The 13,945-nt window shown below is 49.1% G+C and overlaps 5 protein-coding genes across 7 annotated transcripts; 3 read left to right on the plus strand and 2 right to left on the minus strand.

The window, feature by feature from the left end:
• Window positions 1-419: 419 nt before the first annotated feature.
• ONS95_012920 (uncharacterized protein) lies at window positions 420-3,903 on the minus strand. Of its 2 annotated transcripts, XM_058506539.1 has the most exons (5): window positions 2,966-3,903; window positions 2,447-2,858; window positions 2,347-2,401; window positions 1,481-2,297; window positions 420-1,405 (listed from the first exon to the last, which is right to left on the minus strand). In XM_058506539.1, the coding sequence occupies exons 1-5, from the start codon at window positions 3,151-3,153 to the stop codon at window positions 1,198-1,200; spliced, it is 1,680 nt and encodes a 559-aa protein (XP_058357269.1). In that variant the 5' UTR covers window positions 3,154-3,903; the 3' UTR covers window positions 420-1,197. The 2 variants fall into 2 exon arrangements, with proteins under 2 accessions (XP_058357269.1, XP_058357268.1); XM_058506538.1 differs by having other exon boundaries at window positions 859-1,405; window positions 1,481-2,401.
• A 1,746-nt stretch (window positions 3,904-5,649) lies between these two features.
• Window positions 5,650-5,919, plus strand: ONS95_012921 (uncharacterized protein; the record flags this gene model as incomplete). Its single annotated transcript, XM_058506540.1, has 1 exon — window positions 5,650-5,919. The coding sequence occupies one exon, from the start codon at window positions 5,650-5,652 to the stop codon at window positions 5,917-5,919; it is 270 nt and encodes an 89-aa protein (XP_058357270.1).
• Window positions 5,920-6,474: 555 nt separating this feature from the next.
• GYP7 (GTPase activating protein) lies at window positions 6,475-10,054 on the minus strand. The gene is made up of 4 exons (XM_058506541.1): window positions 9,274-10,054; window positions 9,067-9,127; window positions 7,586-8,984; window positions 6,475-7,510 (listed from the first exon to the last, which is right to left on the minus strand). The coding sequence occupies exons 1-4, from the start codon at window positions 9,354-9,356 to the stop codon at window positions 6,882-6,884; spliced, it is 2,172 nt and encodes a 723-aa protein (XP_058357271.1). The 5' UTR covers window positions 9,357-10,054; the 3' UTR covers window positions 6,475-6,881.
• On the plus strand, window positions 10,031-12,673 carry ONS95_012923 (uncharacterized protein). 2 transcript variants are annotated; one of them, XM_058506543.1, is made up of 5 exons: window positions 10,031-10,891; window positions 10,950-11,317; window positions 11,366-11,749; window positions 11,804-12,165; window positions 12,257-12,673. In XM_058506543.1, exons 1-5 carry the CDS (start codon window positions 10,888-10,890, stop codon window positions 12,486-12,488), a joined length of 1,350 nt encoding a protein of 449 aa, XP_058357273.1. In that variant the 5' UTR covers window positions 10,031-10,887; the 3' UTR covers window positions 12,489-12,673. The 2 variants fall into 2 exon arrangements, with proteins under 2 accessions (XP_058357273.1, XP_058357272.1); XM_058506542.1 differs by having other exon boundaries at window positions 10,031-11,317.
• Window positions 12,674-13,012: 339 nt separating this feature from the next.
• On the plus strand, window positions 13,013-13,478 carry ONS95_012924 (uncharacterized protein; the record flags this gene model as incomplete). Its single annotated transcript, XM_058506544.1, has 3 exons — window positions 13,013-13,053; window positions 13,107-13,215; window positions 13,266-13,478. 3 exons carry the CDS (start codon window positions 13,013-13,015, stop codon window positions 13,476-13,478), a joined length of 363 nt encoding a protein of 120 aa, XP_058357274.1.
• Between the last annotated feature and the right edge of the window lie 467 nt (window positions 13,479-13,945).

Here is a 13,945-nt window from a genome sequence, read left to right on the forward strand (position 1 = left end):
AAGATAAACAACAAAGCACTCATGCATCTAGAATATCAATCACGGCGTCAACAAGGTGTCTATCCAATCTTTTCAAACCCCACAAGAAGACGTTGAAGAAGGCATCTCCCAACGCGAGAGATGCGGCATTTTGATATGTCATGTCATTGAACAAACACACCTTCTCCAAACCCTGCGTGGAAGAAACTTCATATTTTCGATCACCAAATCAGGAAAGATATCCATACTCACAGAAAGTATCCCTTCAGCCCCATGCTTAAATAATACAAGCCACACTTACCTACCTGCATGCATCCTCCTCGAACTCACACCTTCCGCTGATACACTTCATCGTCATTTTTTTTCTAACCCCCCCCCCCCCCCCCCCCCCTTCCAATTACCCCGAGCCATCCCATCCACCTTCCTAAACCACATACTTCCTCACTTCTCATCTTTGACCCTATCAAACCACTCCTCATCCCTCAACAACACCTTCACATCCAACCATTCCCAAGGGCCAGTAGCCAGGGCTGTTGAGTCGGAATCTCTTCCTCGTCATAGGCGACGATGTTATGCAAATCCAATGAGATGATGATGGGATTTGGGGTTTATGGAACTCTATTTAGTTGATACTCTTGGGTAGTAGAAAATCGGTCAAGTATATATAATATATTGATGTAGATGTGTTGATTGCAGAGACTAGATGGTTGAGTTGAGTAAGTTGAGATGAGGTGGGTTTGATGCCTGGCAAGTATTGTGTGCCTAAGTCATTTGTTAATTTGATGATACTTCAAGAACCGCGGTGCGTTAACTCGAAGCAGCAGGGAATTTGCTTGATGATTGTGATCAAGTTGGTCGAACCCCCCCCCCACCCCCCCCCCTCATTCAAGCCAAACGCCGACGACGCCGTAATGAACGCACTCGTTTTTCGTCTAAAGATATACCTGTCATCCACCTTGCAAGCCATCATAAACCCGAGCCTTTTTAAATATCATAGGAAGCCTCAATTTCATGACCCTCTCCATATGGGGAGAAGTCTTTCAACAATATAAGCTCGCAAACAAGCTGCCTCTCATCCGCCGCATCCAAAGCTCGACCCCAAATCACCTTTTCCTGAGGACCGTCTGATTCCCTTCTGCAGCCGAGCAGTACTATTGAAGTACGTTAAACAACAACACACAAACAACCAGTCCGAGAACCAACGAGAAGCACCCCAGTTCAAGAAACCTCAAGCTCATAATCCCGTATCTGCTCTCTCAGAATCTCAGCCGCTCGAGAAGCCACCGTACTCTGGTCTTTAATCTCATCCAGGAAAGCCACGCAGGATTTGATATCGCTCATGTAGTGGTCATGTGCGTCGCCGGGATGGAATCGAACTTCGACGAGAAGGACGATCGCGGCTGAGAAGAGGTGGAAGGAGGTTGGCCTGGGGTTGTTGGATCAGTTTTCATTTTGAATGAAGAAGTAAGAAGTCTTGGAATATGAGTTAGAGTATGCTTACCAAGGCCGATGTCGTGCAATAGGTTGTGTATACGCCTTCGTCATTTTGATAATCCCCCTCGCCGAGCTCAGACATATCGATCTCGTGCGCGCGAAAGTAGCAGGGTCGTGTATCCACTGGTCCTGCAAGACTCTATTGATAACGATCCTATAATACAGAAGCACAACGCAGAGATTCCCTCGCTGCCAGCACATCCAGGGGTCTTTATCAGTGGACGTGCAGACGATCTGATCGGGGTCTTCGGGCTGTAGATGTGCTGGGAGTTGTGCTATGAAGGTCGCGAGGGCTTCGTCGGCGCTGATTACCAACGGGAAAATGTCGTCTAGAGTGCCTTTGCTGTGGCGGAGGGCGAAGCGGAAGCGGTGGTAGTGGATGGCGATTTGGCTCATGGCGATGTGGTAGTCGATTAGGTCTGGTTGGGGGAGTCCGTCGCGTCTTCCGGTCAGGTATTCGTCTTCGTGTAGCGAAGCTGGTAATTCGATCTTGAAGTCTGCTTCTAGGATGCACGGTGTTCTGTAGGGCACTGGAAGCCATTCGCAGAGTACCAAGGTCCACCATAGTCTTCGACGGACCTGTTGCTGGACGGGATCATCATTGGCGTTGTCTGTGTCATTTCCCATCTTTAAGACTTGGGCAATGCGTATGGCGGCTCCCCAGAGGGAGTAGTGTAGGTCTGAATCTCCGACATTGTTGAACACAATGCCGAGGATTGCGACAGTCTGTACGGTGCACACGTTGTGATTGCGGAGGAAGTCTCCTTTGTATAAGTAGAACAGTGACGCATCGTACCAGTGGAGAACTTTCAACCTCACGTCGCCTATGATTTTGGTAAATGACTTGCGATTGTCAGGAACTGTTTCACTCACCTGCAGCGATTCCAGATTCCACAGCTTCAGCTTCGTCCATAAATAGCAATGCAGACTCCCACCATTAGTACGGGCTTTTTCAGTTCGAACTTCTACTCACGCTAAGAATTGCAAAATACACGGACAGCCAAAGACTATTCTCAACTTCGTCTCCTTGCGCGTGATATCCAAGTCGCCAGTACCCATCGCATTCCTTCTCAAAAGTGGGATGGTGAATAGCACAATGGATCCACGAAGTCCATAACTTGCCAAACGAAATAACACTAGCAGCGCATTCTGGAGTAGGCCATATTACATCACTCTCCGTCGACACCGTCGATTTCCTCTTCAGGAGTTTAACCGTCTGGAAAAGATCTCGCTCAAAATTCTCCGTGATATTCCTCACAGCTCCAGAACACCTCTCATTGTTAGGGAGCGAGATAGCCGGGCGTGCAAGTTGAGCTCTGAGACGTTCATTTTCTTCAAGCAGTTGTTGATATGTTGGTTGGGTCTCTTGACTCGTAGACTTTTCGCTGTTGGCTGTTTAGTGCTTTTGTAGGCTATTCTCCGGCAGGGTTGTTTGTATCCGATCCACAGACGGGCCAAAGGATGTTGGTGGGATTTCATGAAATAGACTTACACGTTGACTAGGATCTTGCCTTTGACTTTGACGGTCTCTCTCTTGCACGATGCCTCGATGCCCCGACTGATGCACTCTCGACATGGGATTTTCTTCTCGCATTTCACCCTTCTTCTGGCGCATGTGACGCAGCTTCTGGGTGCTCGCTGTGTGGCTCTGATTGAGGCGAGGTGTTGAGACGAGGCCATGCCTAGACTTTAGGATTGCTAGGTGGTTCAATCGACTGCTTAGAGTGATTGGGTCTTGTGATCGTGACTGAAAGCTGCTTATCGAGGTTCTGAGGTCGTTTCCTCAGACTCCTAGGTTCGCTTGGCCGAAATTGGGCTTAGGCGAAGGATCTAACCTCTGCCCAAACTCTAATCCATCGTCCTGCATCAACTTCATTTGATAGCACTTATTCCATTGGATTTGACTTTCCATTCATGATCTGAATTCAATCAATGTATTCCCGCATTCGTGGCATTCTGAGCTTCAATTTTCAGCAACCTTTCAGTTATCATCCATTGACATCCACCATCACACCTTTGCCGGTGGAAAGAACCTGCCAGCCTCAGCCAAGCCTACATTCCTTCCCATTCCAAACTCTTGGTTCGCCTTGATATCGTATTTCGAGGCTCTAATTCAATGGCTGCGATCTTCAGCGGCTGGGGGTTTTTGTAGAACGGTGATGATATAAGGAGAAAGGAGGCTCCAAGAAGTGTTTCAGCCGAGCTGTTGCGGGAAAGTCTGATCCTGATCTCGCCCAACTGCCCCCCATCAATGTTATCGATCCTTTCTGGTTTTAGGCTCGCTCGCCGACTCCAATCGCGTCGATCAGCATCGTTGCATGTCTCTGAATTATGCTGCTCACGGTAATTGATTGCGAACTCTGTGGTGATGAGTCACGTGACGCAACCAGCTTCAGTAGCCGCCCAGGGCGAGCCCAGGTTTCATAGCCATCATCTCATAACCAGCCAGCAGTGTGCATAAACTGTATTCATGACCATACTATAGTGACACTAATAAACACATCGGTTCCCCAAGAAAGCACATCCGATTTCCCAGCTCACAACTGAGTCGATAGATGGCATCATCAATGCCACAACCTCGGCTCAAACTGACTCCCATCCCGCTGCTCTAACCTTCGTCTGAGAAGTAGAGCCAAGAGGCTCAGACATCAGACATCAAACCTGCCGTCCCAAGAATTCCCCAGCGTCACAGCACCTGTCATCCAAAACTCAGCTCGTCCCAATACAGGGTGTTTCCCGTCTCAGGGACCCCTGTCTGTTGAGTCTGATACTCGCTTAGGGGTTGAGCTAAGTTAGCGAGCCGAAGCCCCTTGATTGAGCTGAGTTGAGTTGAGTTGAGTGAAGTGAGTGCCGCCGATCGAAACTCCCATGATATCTATAACTCTATCGGTGAGGAGGAGCAACTTTATCGCGGGGATGGAAATTGAAAGGGGGTTCTTTTGGGTTTGAGAGTTTTTAGAAGTCTGATTACAATTTATTCACAGGATGGTGGTACCCATAAGGAATTATCTGCAGCGCTCGCTCAGGCTGCCCGCCCGCGCGCCCGCCGCCCAGTAAATATCCACACCCCAAACACACAACCAGATCTCGCTTATCTCCATCTCCTGCCCAAACATGGAAGACCCAACTTCCGAGACCACCCCTGACCGTAGACCTCGTCTCAGCCTCCATATTCCTTCACCATCTATCAAGTATCAACCACCTTCTCGTGCCCACTACTACTAGTCTACTACAGTACTGCCCTGCCCACTACTACCCGTTGCCCAAACGCCACACCCTCCCTCCCCTCCCCTCACCTACCTACCTACCCGTTAAAGTTCAGACAAGCTTTGTCAGACGACTGGATGATCGTTCAGTTCCGCATGCGACGTCCCAGGTCCGATCTGCTCGTTCCAATACAGTATTTCCGTACCAGTAGTACAGCAATGCGCTGCGCTGCGACCGCCACCTCATCCTGCCGAGTTCCAACCCTCTCTCCCCTACCTCTGTACCATACCATAGGTAGTTTAGCCCCGCCCGCCCATTGTTCTCGTCTTGACTCTTCTGGTCCTACCTGCCAGGTGCCAGGTGCCAGGTGCCATCCGGTGTCAGGCCGTGGGAGGAGTATGTTTCGGCTCTTCTTGTGAGCTAGCCAGGTATGGTATTGAAGGCCGTGGGGTTGGTCGGTCGTCACAGGAGGCTTGTCGTTGCCCTTGCCATTATTGTCTGTGTAGAACGGCTACTATGGATAGGAATACAAAGCTTGATTATACCCCCGTCCCGTTTGAGGATTCTTCGCTTCCTTTCCTTCTCTGCCTCACCTCAATCTCAACCTCACCTCTTCTCTCTCCTCTCTTCTGCTAATCAGTCAGCCGGTCTTTCTCTCTCTATCCCTTTCTTCGATTCTATTCTACCAATACTGCTTGCAGATCCCTTTTACGATACGATTATTCTTCTTCTTCTTCTTTTTTTCTTTTCGGGGGGTCGCTTTTTCTATTTGGATTGATTGACCGATTCTTCACTTCCGCTATCTCAATCTCAATCACAACTTCATCATTCGTTGCTGGTCAACTCTTTCAACCTCAACCTCCACAACCACACCCTCACGCCTTCACAACAACCCTCGCACCTCCCAAACCCAACAAAAATAATCTAATCCCTCCCTTCTTCAATTCACCCCCTCCAAAAGAAGAAAAAATGGGCGCCAACCTCTCCGACCTCAAACCAGTCGACACCTCCAAGGTGGTCCTCAGCCCCGGCGACTTCGACACTCTCGCCATCCGCCTACCCATCCTCTGGGGCGGCGCCGTCTACGTCATGTTCATGATCATGTCGACGTGCATGCTTGCCGATCGGTGGAGGGGACCACGCGGGGATAGGAGGCTCAGCGCCGCGAGTGTGATTGCCGCCGTGGTGATGAGTAGTGCGTGGCCGCTTGTGTTGGTGTATTTGATGGTTAGTGGGTAGATATCATTTGGGATTTGAGATTTTGGGGTAGAGGGGGATCTGGGGATGAAGGAATGGGAGGCGTGGATTGGGGATGGAAGAGGAGGAGAATGGGTGAAAGGGTGGAGGAAGGATGGAGGGGTGAGGTCGTCAAGTTGGAGATGGGTGCGTAGGGATAACAGAGGAGGAAATAGTGTGGTTTTAGCCAGGACACCAGATGGTGGATCGGGATGGTGAAGTGATGCTGAAGGGGAGGGGAAAGGTTGGGCGAGGAGTGTATATACCCGTCCAAGAACACCGTGCGGCGCACAATTGAGGTAAAATCAAAGTTCTCGGAAGTTCCAGTGACATTAAAAGCAGACAAACGGTCAAACCATGAACCTATGCCCAAAAGTAGGTCCCCAGCCCATCCCAAACGCCGATTCATGTATCATGCTCTCCACCCATCCATAGTCATAAACCCGCCCCGGAATATCTACTTTTTAATACTGGACAACCCCTCTCCCTCGTTCCTAACTACCTTTCGTGGAAGGACCTCTACTTTCCGGCTGAGTAAACCTCTCAGCTCAGGACTAATGACTTTAGGTCTTTGATCTTCCAGCTCGGCACTCTTCCGCTCATCGCCCCTTCCCTTTCCTTTACCCTTCGAATTACCCTTCGCAGCAGTTGCTGTTGATGGATTCGCTGTACCTGCAGAAATCTCACCACCTGTTGGAGGGTCACTGTTCGTGCCGCCAGCACTTACAGTATCGACACCCGAGGTATTCGCCGAGGGTGAGGTAGGTGAGCTTGGCCGTAATGATTGCGTGCCTCCGAGCGATACATTCTGTGTCGAAGCTGTATTTCGCTGTCGCAGTTTCGGGGCTGGGAAGTTGGATTTCTTATCAATGGCTTCGACAGTGCGCTGAAAGCGGCGATAGAGAGCTTCTGCGCGGACAAGTGTTGATTCTAGGTCAATTGTGGTGGAGAGCTCGTTGACTGTTTCAAATTAGCTTCATTGTCTGAACCAGGAGGGAGGATTCGACCGTACCATATTTCAACACCTCATCGAAATGTTGCAAGTGTTCCATAATCACATCTCTGTGCTTTTCCAAGATTGCAAGAGCAATGAAGAGGTGGAATCCGCTGCTCAAGTAGTCCGTCCACAACACTTCCCACAGATGCAGGATATCTAGCCATGGGAACTCGCGCTTGTACCAGACAAGTAACATGCGGAAGAAGAAGAAAAAGTTCGTGGAGTCGGCGCTTTGAAGATGCAGGTACAACTTGGGATCCATAAGTTGGACTAGATTATCCAGAGTAAGAAGCTGCTTTCTCATGCCACTCTGATCGCGGAGGAAGTTTCTTTCCATGCGGTCCATGAAATGTTGGAATCCCCAGAATGCGATAGCATCGTCCTGCATTACGGCATAGATAGGGGCGAGAAGATCAGACATTCCTTGGACATAACCCAAGTCGCGATTGTACTCGTTATAGGTCAAGAGCATGTCTTTCATCTGTTCCAGGTGGACGTTGGTTCCGACATCTGCAAATGGCGAGGACGGATCCGGATGTGGTGTGTCTTCTCCTGCGAAAAGCGGAATTGTACGATCTGTTCGGTGCACATCCTTCTCTATTGCAAGAACCCCAAGAGATGGGATATATCAGTCTATACTGCGGCTTGGGGTGGGCTATCATGGTGACAAACCTATTCGGCCTCTCTGCTCACGCCACCATTCGCCCTCCTCTCCTTCTCCACCAAGATCAATTAATCTATCCCACCATGCACCCTTCAACTTCACATATTCGTCCCGGAGTTTAGCTGCCTCGTTCTTGCGTTCCTCGGCTGAGGAATGCCAATCGTAGACTTCGAGAAGGAAAAGCCATGCCTCTTTTCTTACACCATCCTCGGGATCAAGCCCACCATGGAATATCCGCTCCTTGACCTCGTCAACAGTGACTTGTAATCTTCCTGTTCGCTGGTCGAAGTAGCTATTCCATTCCTTCAAAGTGACTGTTTTCCGCTGCTCCTTCATACTCAATGATCCCATTTCAGTATCCAGAAGCTCGAATTCTCCGACATCAGTCTCCTCCATTTCCAGGACATCCCTGGCTGTCCATATTCTCTGGTTTCGATCTCGTTCACTCTGCTCAGCAATACCCATAGCCCATCTTGCCAAATATATCCTTGCACTGTCGAATTCCTCCTGTAATGTCTGTACCTCAGGGTTCTTCAACAGCCTCCTCATCTGTGGTGGCATCTTGGGGTTGTCGATAACCGAATCTGCCGTCCGTCTTGTAAAAGTTGTGACCTTGCTGAATTTCTCCATCAGGTTCCATCCGGCCTCCTTGACAAACTTTGTGACTGGATCCATAGCTGCATCTCTGGGACCTCTCGAGCTCGATGCAGCTCCCGAACCGGCTGCTCCCGTCACATTGGCTCCACTGCTCGTCGGCCTCACCAACGCAGCTGTAACTGGCTTTCCACCGAAGGCCTCCTTATCCTCCAGACTGGGCTCGATCAAATAGATATTAGGTTCCGCACCACTGCGCTCAATCTCGACATATCTCCTCAGCCATCTCAGCACCTCGTCTCCGCCCCAGAACATCTCCCCATTCGCACCAAAGGGATCGAAGTTCTCCCTCGCATGCTTCTTTTTTTGTAGAATTGTAGATTGACATTCTGAATCGTGGAAAAAGAGGGCCGGGAAAGAATCCCCCGCCCTGCTATTAATGATAACGCTGCCGAACCACCACCCAAGACTCGGAGGTCGAACCAGTAAACTGTATATTGCAGAGACGGGAATGGCGAAGGCATAGTGTCCTATCGAGCTCGAGTGTGTAGTCGTGGTCGGGGGAGGTGGAACGAGGTATGATTGTTTCGGAGGAGAGTCGCCTTCTGCCAGATCCACCTTCACGTATGTATCTCTAGCATCGCCCAGGGAATGTTCGGGAACCCAGGCAAGGAGGAGGGAAGAGGCCGCTTTCGCTCTCGAAGATGGGGAGGAGGATGAAGTGGGTCGAGAGTCGGGTGCTGGCTTCTGCTGAAGGAGTGCAATATACCCTGGTATATTGTCCTTTGCGGAGGGGGTGGGGTGGATATAAACCTGCAATTTGAATGTCAGGTAATGTTCTGAGGACTTTGGCTGAGGTCGATAGGTAGTGGAGGACGTATAGAACACAACATACCTTGCTCTTTGAATAGAGAAGCTTCACCCCCCTGCCAGAGGTCGTATGGGTAATGGTATTACTACGAGCATGTCAGTATTCCCATCGCCGACTGCCTTGATAAGAGACAATGCAAAGTGCCCCCCCGTCAGGTTCAGGACATCCAAAAGGCAAAATAGTCTCCAAGATACCGGTATCTCTCCCTCAACGCTAGAAAACTGTACTCACTAGTCGCCTTCCTCGTCGTCGCTCATAGCATAGAAGCTGTTCGATGGAGATGCTGATCGCGCGGGGTTCTTTGACGACGTCATTGTCGTTATCCCAGCTGCGTACTCTTAAAGTTGGCGGATTGTTGATCGGTATGTTGAAGCTCTGGATGAAGAGCAGAAAGTTGGAAGTTCAGGTCATTTTGTGTCTCTCTTGTTCCTGGTGGTGTTACTGTGATCAAGTATGCTGTGGTGTCGAGTGTGGCGGATTGGATGTCCCATGACGCGTTGGGACTTGCGTGGCGGGGCAGCTGCTGCGGGACAAGATTTCAGGCAGCCTCAAAACCTTAAACAGAGGACAATCGATGAAAGGGATTTATTTGAAAGTTGAATGGAAATTGAAAATGAAATTGTGTAACTTCTTTTCAGAGGTCACTTTTGGAATTATACATAGCGTAGTGGAACACTTCAGGACATAGTTCGCTATGCACTCCTGGAAGCTCCTGATAGTGCTTTGCGCCCAAAGAAAGGATTTGGGTCATCGGTTTGAGGTTCAAAGGAGATGATAGTGACAGACATGTACCTGATCTGATCCAAGGGTGCGGAACATACTCGGTATCAAATGATAAAAGAAGCCCTTCTTCAAGTAGTATTACCTTGTACGATTTTGACATGTTGAACATCGACCCTGCATGAGGACATTTGAGGTGTCAATACGCATCGCTTAGTCATGGCTGAGTCATGATTCCCCCTTCCATATTCTCCCCTCTCCTTGCACCTTTCTTGACTCCCTTCAGCAGCGTTCCATCATCATAACATGAGCCATAAGCAGCAGGTCAATACAGCTTTGGCTCCGGAGTGAGTGCTATGACGGGGATCGACGTTATCCACCGCCCCTAACCCTGTCGGTGGCCTGCGAGCAATTTGCAAGTGCCATTCCTTCAACCTGTTTCTGATCACTTTTATTAGATATCCGCTAATCGTACTTTGGCGGATTTTTTTTACTTCGTCTGACTTCGTTGTTCACTTGTTGAGTCTTTTTGAAGTCACATTTCATGGTCTGTGTCGTTCTATTCTGCTTGCAAAAAGTATATTTGTCCTTCGCTTGTCAAGTTCGCGTTCTGAAATACTACCTTCCTAATCAACACTACCGAGATCTCCCTTGCTTTCTCCCCCCTGAGATCTACAATTATCTACTTGAAATGGCATCTCATGCTGCTCAAAATGCTACTCCAGATCTCCCATCGGATTTTCCACCACACAACAACCTGACCTCGCTACGACATCCCCATCGCCAAGAATTATAAAATAGCCAAATATCGCCGAGGTGTGGGAAATCAAGGGCGGACATCTACCCCGAATCTATCGCTTACATGCTGCTGGCTCGGCATATCTTCATCGTATACTTATCCGGAGCTTTTGTTTCCTTCTGACTGGTCTGCCGAGCGCCGAGATCACATCTCCCGGATCTTATATATCGCGTTCTCAGGATTGAGGTGCCATCGTGTTCTTCACCAGGACGCTTGCTGGGTTTTATGTGAAAATCATGAGGCAATTGAGGGGTATGTGTCGTCTTGGCTTCCCCTCTTCAATTAAGAACCATATCAGGCTTTAAAAATGGGGTCAGGAGGCGTGGATGTGTAAGTATTTGTATGGGGGGAAGCCCGAGGTGGGAAACATTCTGAAATCAGGCCCCAGTATCACAAGTTTCACGTCTCAGCACATCACCTATCTGTGATAGAGAAACAGCCATGGCTTTCTCATCGATTTGGACTCGGTCCCTTTCCACTCTCACAATTTTGCTCGCGGTCCTCGCAACTTCGAGCAATGGCCAAACATGCTCAACTATCAATCCTGCGCAGGGGGCGCCAGTCACCGCTTCAGGTGTGCAAACTCGAGTGGTCATAAATGGATTAAAATCTCCGAGAGGAATGGTATTTGACACTGCCGGAAACTTGCTCGTCGTAGAACAAGGTGGTGGAGGAATCAGATATATCAAACTCACCGATAATGGTGGGATCAACGTCTGTGTTGCCTCGAGCAAGACATTGATCGCAGACAACACTGTAAGTCATCAGCATTGCAGTATAGCAATTATTTACTAATTTCTATAGCTTAACCACGGCATCGATCTCTCTGCTGATGGCAAAACCCTCTTCGCCTCAAGTTTGACAAATGTTTATTCTTACCCATACGATGCCGTCGCAGGTACAGTCGGCACGAGAAAGACCATCATTCAGAACATGCGCAATGGTGGACACTCTACCCGAACATTGTGGGTATCCAAATTCAACCCTAATATGCTTCTCGTAAGTCGAGGGTCAGACGGCAACATTGATGCACCAACAGCGCAAATCACTTCAGGCCGCAGCCAAATCAGAGCATTCAGCATCTCCGGAACGAGTAGCGCTCCAGTTGATTACACAGCTGGAGAAGTCATAGCATGGGGCTTGCGGAACAGCGTCGGTATGAGCGAGGATATTAGCAGCGGTGGATTCGTAAGTATAATCTTCTACCGTTTCATGAATTCATCACATGCTAAAAGGTCCCAGTGGTCCGTCGAGAACTCCGTCGACGACATGCGTCGCCAAGGCGTGGATGTACACAACACCAACCCAGGTGAAGAACTGAACTACCACGGTTTGCTCAACTCTACCACAGCATCACCTCAGCGCGGCGCCAATTACGGCTATCCGCAATGCTTCGCAGCGTGGGATCCAAGCGTTCTCCCCAACAACGCAAACATCAAAGTCGGCACGCAATTCTTGATTGGCGACCCCTCGGGATCCAACACAGATGCGATGTGTTTAGAGCGTCAAGCTCCTCGTTTGACATTCCCTGCTCACACAGCGCCGCTAGATGTGAAGTTCAACCGGAACGGTACCGCGGCGTACATTGCGTTCCATGGAAGTTGGTACGTTACCTCTCTCATCTCACTTACTTTTAACCTCTCATCTCAGTCGAGACTTGAGTCCTATAAAAAGACAGCTCTAACGGCAATCCAGGAACCGTTCACCACCCGACGGATACAGACTCTCGCGCATAGCATTCAGAAATGGACAGCCCGTCGAGCCAACCACTAGCACAACGGCCGCTGTCAACATCCTGTACAATTCTAACAATGCCAATTGTCCATCGAGATGTTTCCGTCCAACGACGCTCGCGTTTGATTCGAAGGATAGGTTGTTCATGACTAGCGATTCGACGGGTGAGATCTATATCATCACGGGTGCATAAGCTCGGTAAAGCGGGTTGCTGTAGCCTTCCAGACCCACAATATTGAACTGCGGATGTTATATCTAGCGAGCTGAAAGATGAACATTGGGTGGGAGAGTTGTACATATTGTTTTGCTCAGTCATTTTCGCATTATTATTGAGTCCATTCTTTCTTTCAGGTTTCGGGATGATCGCAAAGCCTAAACTGTGCGGCGATAGAGGTATCGTGGCCTTATAGACTTTCTCGCTAGATGACTCGCACAGTGTCTCCCATCAATCATAATGCCGTGAATGCATATGGTGTCTGGGCTATAGTGATCTATTCCTGTCAGCATTTGGGCTCATGCAACAAGTAAACAACCGGAATATTTAGCGAACGTAAAAGTGGGGGGCTACCACAGACCTCGCTTTTATAATAAGTCACCTACAGTGCAATGCCTTCTTCGAGTGATATCATGGCGTGGATCCTGGCAAGTTAGGATCTTTCTGAACTCTCCACTGGATCTGGGCCAAGGATCGGAGGTCTGATATGCTGGGAGAACTACATGCCAGCCGCCAGACTCGCGCTCTATCAGCGCGGGATTGAGTGCGAACTGATCCTCAGTACATTGTGATGGAAGCACAACTGACACTTGACAGAATCTACATTGCACCAACTGCTGATGACCCAGCGACATGGGCCGCAACAATACAGCACATAGCCAAAGAGGGCAGGTGCTTTGTGATTTCGATCAACCAGTTCTGCAAAGTGAGGATCTATACCACAGGGGCCAGCCGAGAAAGAATTGACATTCCCAGGTCTCGGATTTTCCATCTGACTATCCGTCCTTCACACTGGAGCACCCCGATCGCAACCCCGAAGGAAACCAATGGGCTCAGGACGACATCTTGAACCATGGTGGTTCCTGTATTGTCGGACCGATGGGAAACTTCCTCACCGAACCTGTCAGAGACAAGCAGGAGATCGTCTACGCGACACTGAATCTTGCTGAATTAACAGAAGCCAGATAAGCACAAGCCGAAAGACTTTCAAAGGATCTCTACTGATGATTTGAGTAGATGGACTTTGATGCTGTGGGAAGCTATTCCAGGCCGGACATATTGTGAGTTGTTCCAAGATATAGTTAGATACATATGCTGATTGTTTCAAACAGTACACTGAATGCCAACACAAAACCAGCCATGAATGTGAGCTTCGAGGACTGAAAGGTGTGTAATAGATAAATTGAAATAGTTGACTTGACCAGTGTGCGGTTCCTGTAGAACTTCGAACTCGTAGGCATCTAAATAATGTTACACTATTTAGTGTCAATCCTGATTTTCGAGCTATGCTTCTTTAATCAAATAAGACGTGTACACAATTAACAACCTTCCACAACCCAGCCAGGTTGCAGGTTTCTGGTCATGACATACCTGAGTTGATCGCTTGGATGGCATGGCGCGTTCTCGCTTGGTGGCGTTCTCCCTTGGCCCAACTG

Source organism: Cadophora gregata (genome assembly GCF_030347475.1).
Source record: "Cadophora gregata isolate MNR1 chromosome Unknown scaffold_7, whole genome shotgun sequence".
Lineage (NCBI taxonomy): Eukaryota > Fungi > Ascomycota > Leotiomycetes > Helotiales > Ploettnerulaceae > Cadophora > Cadophora gregata.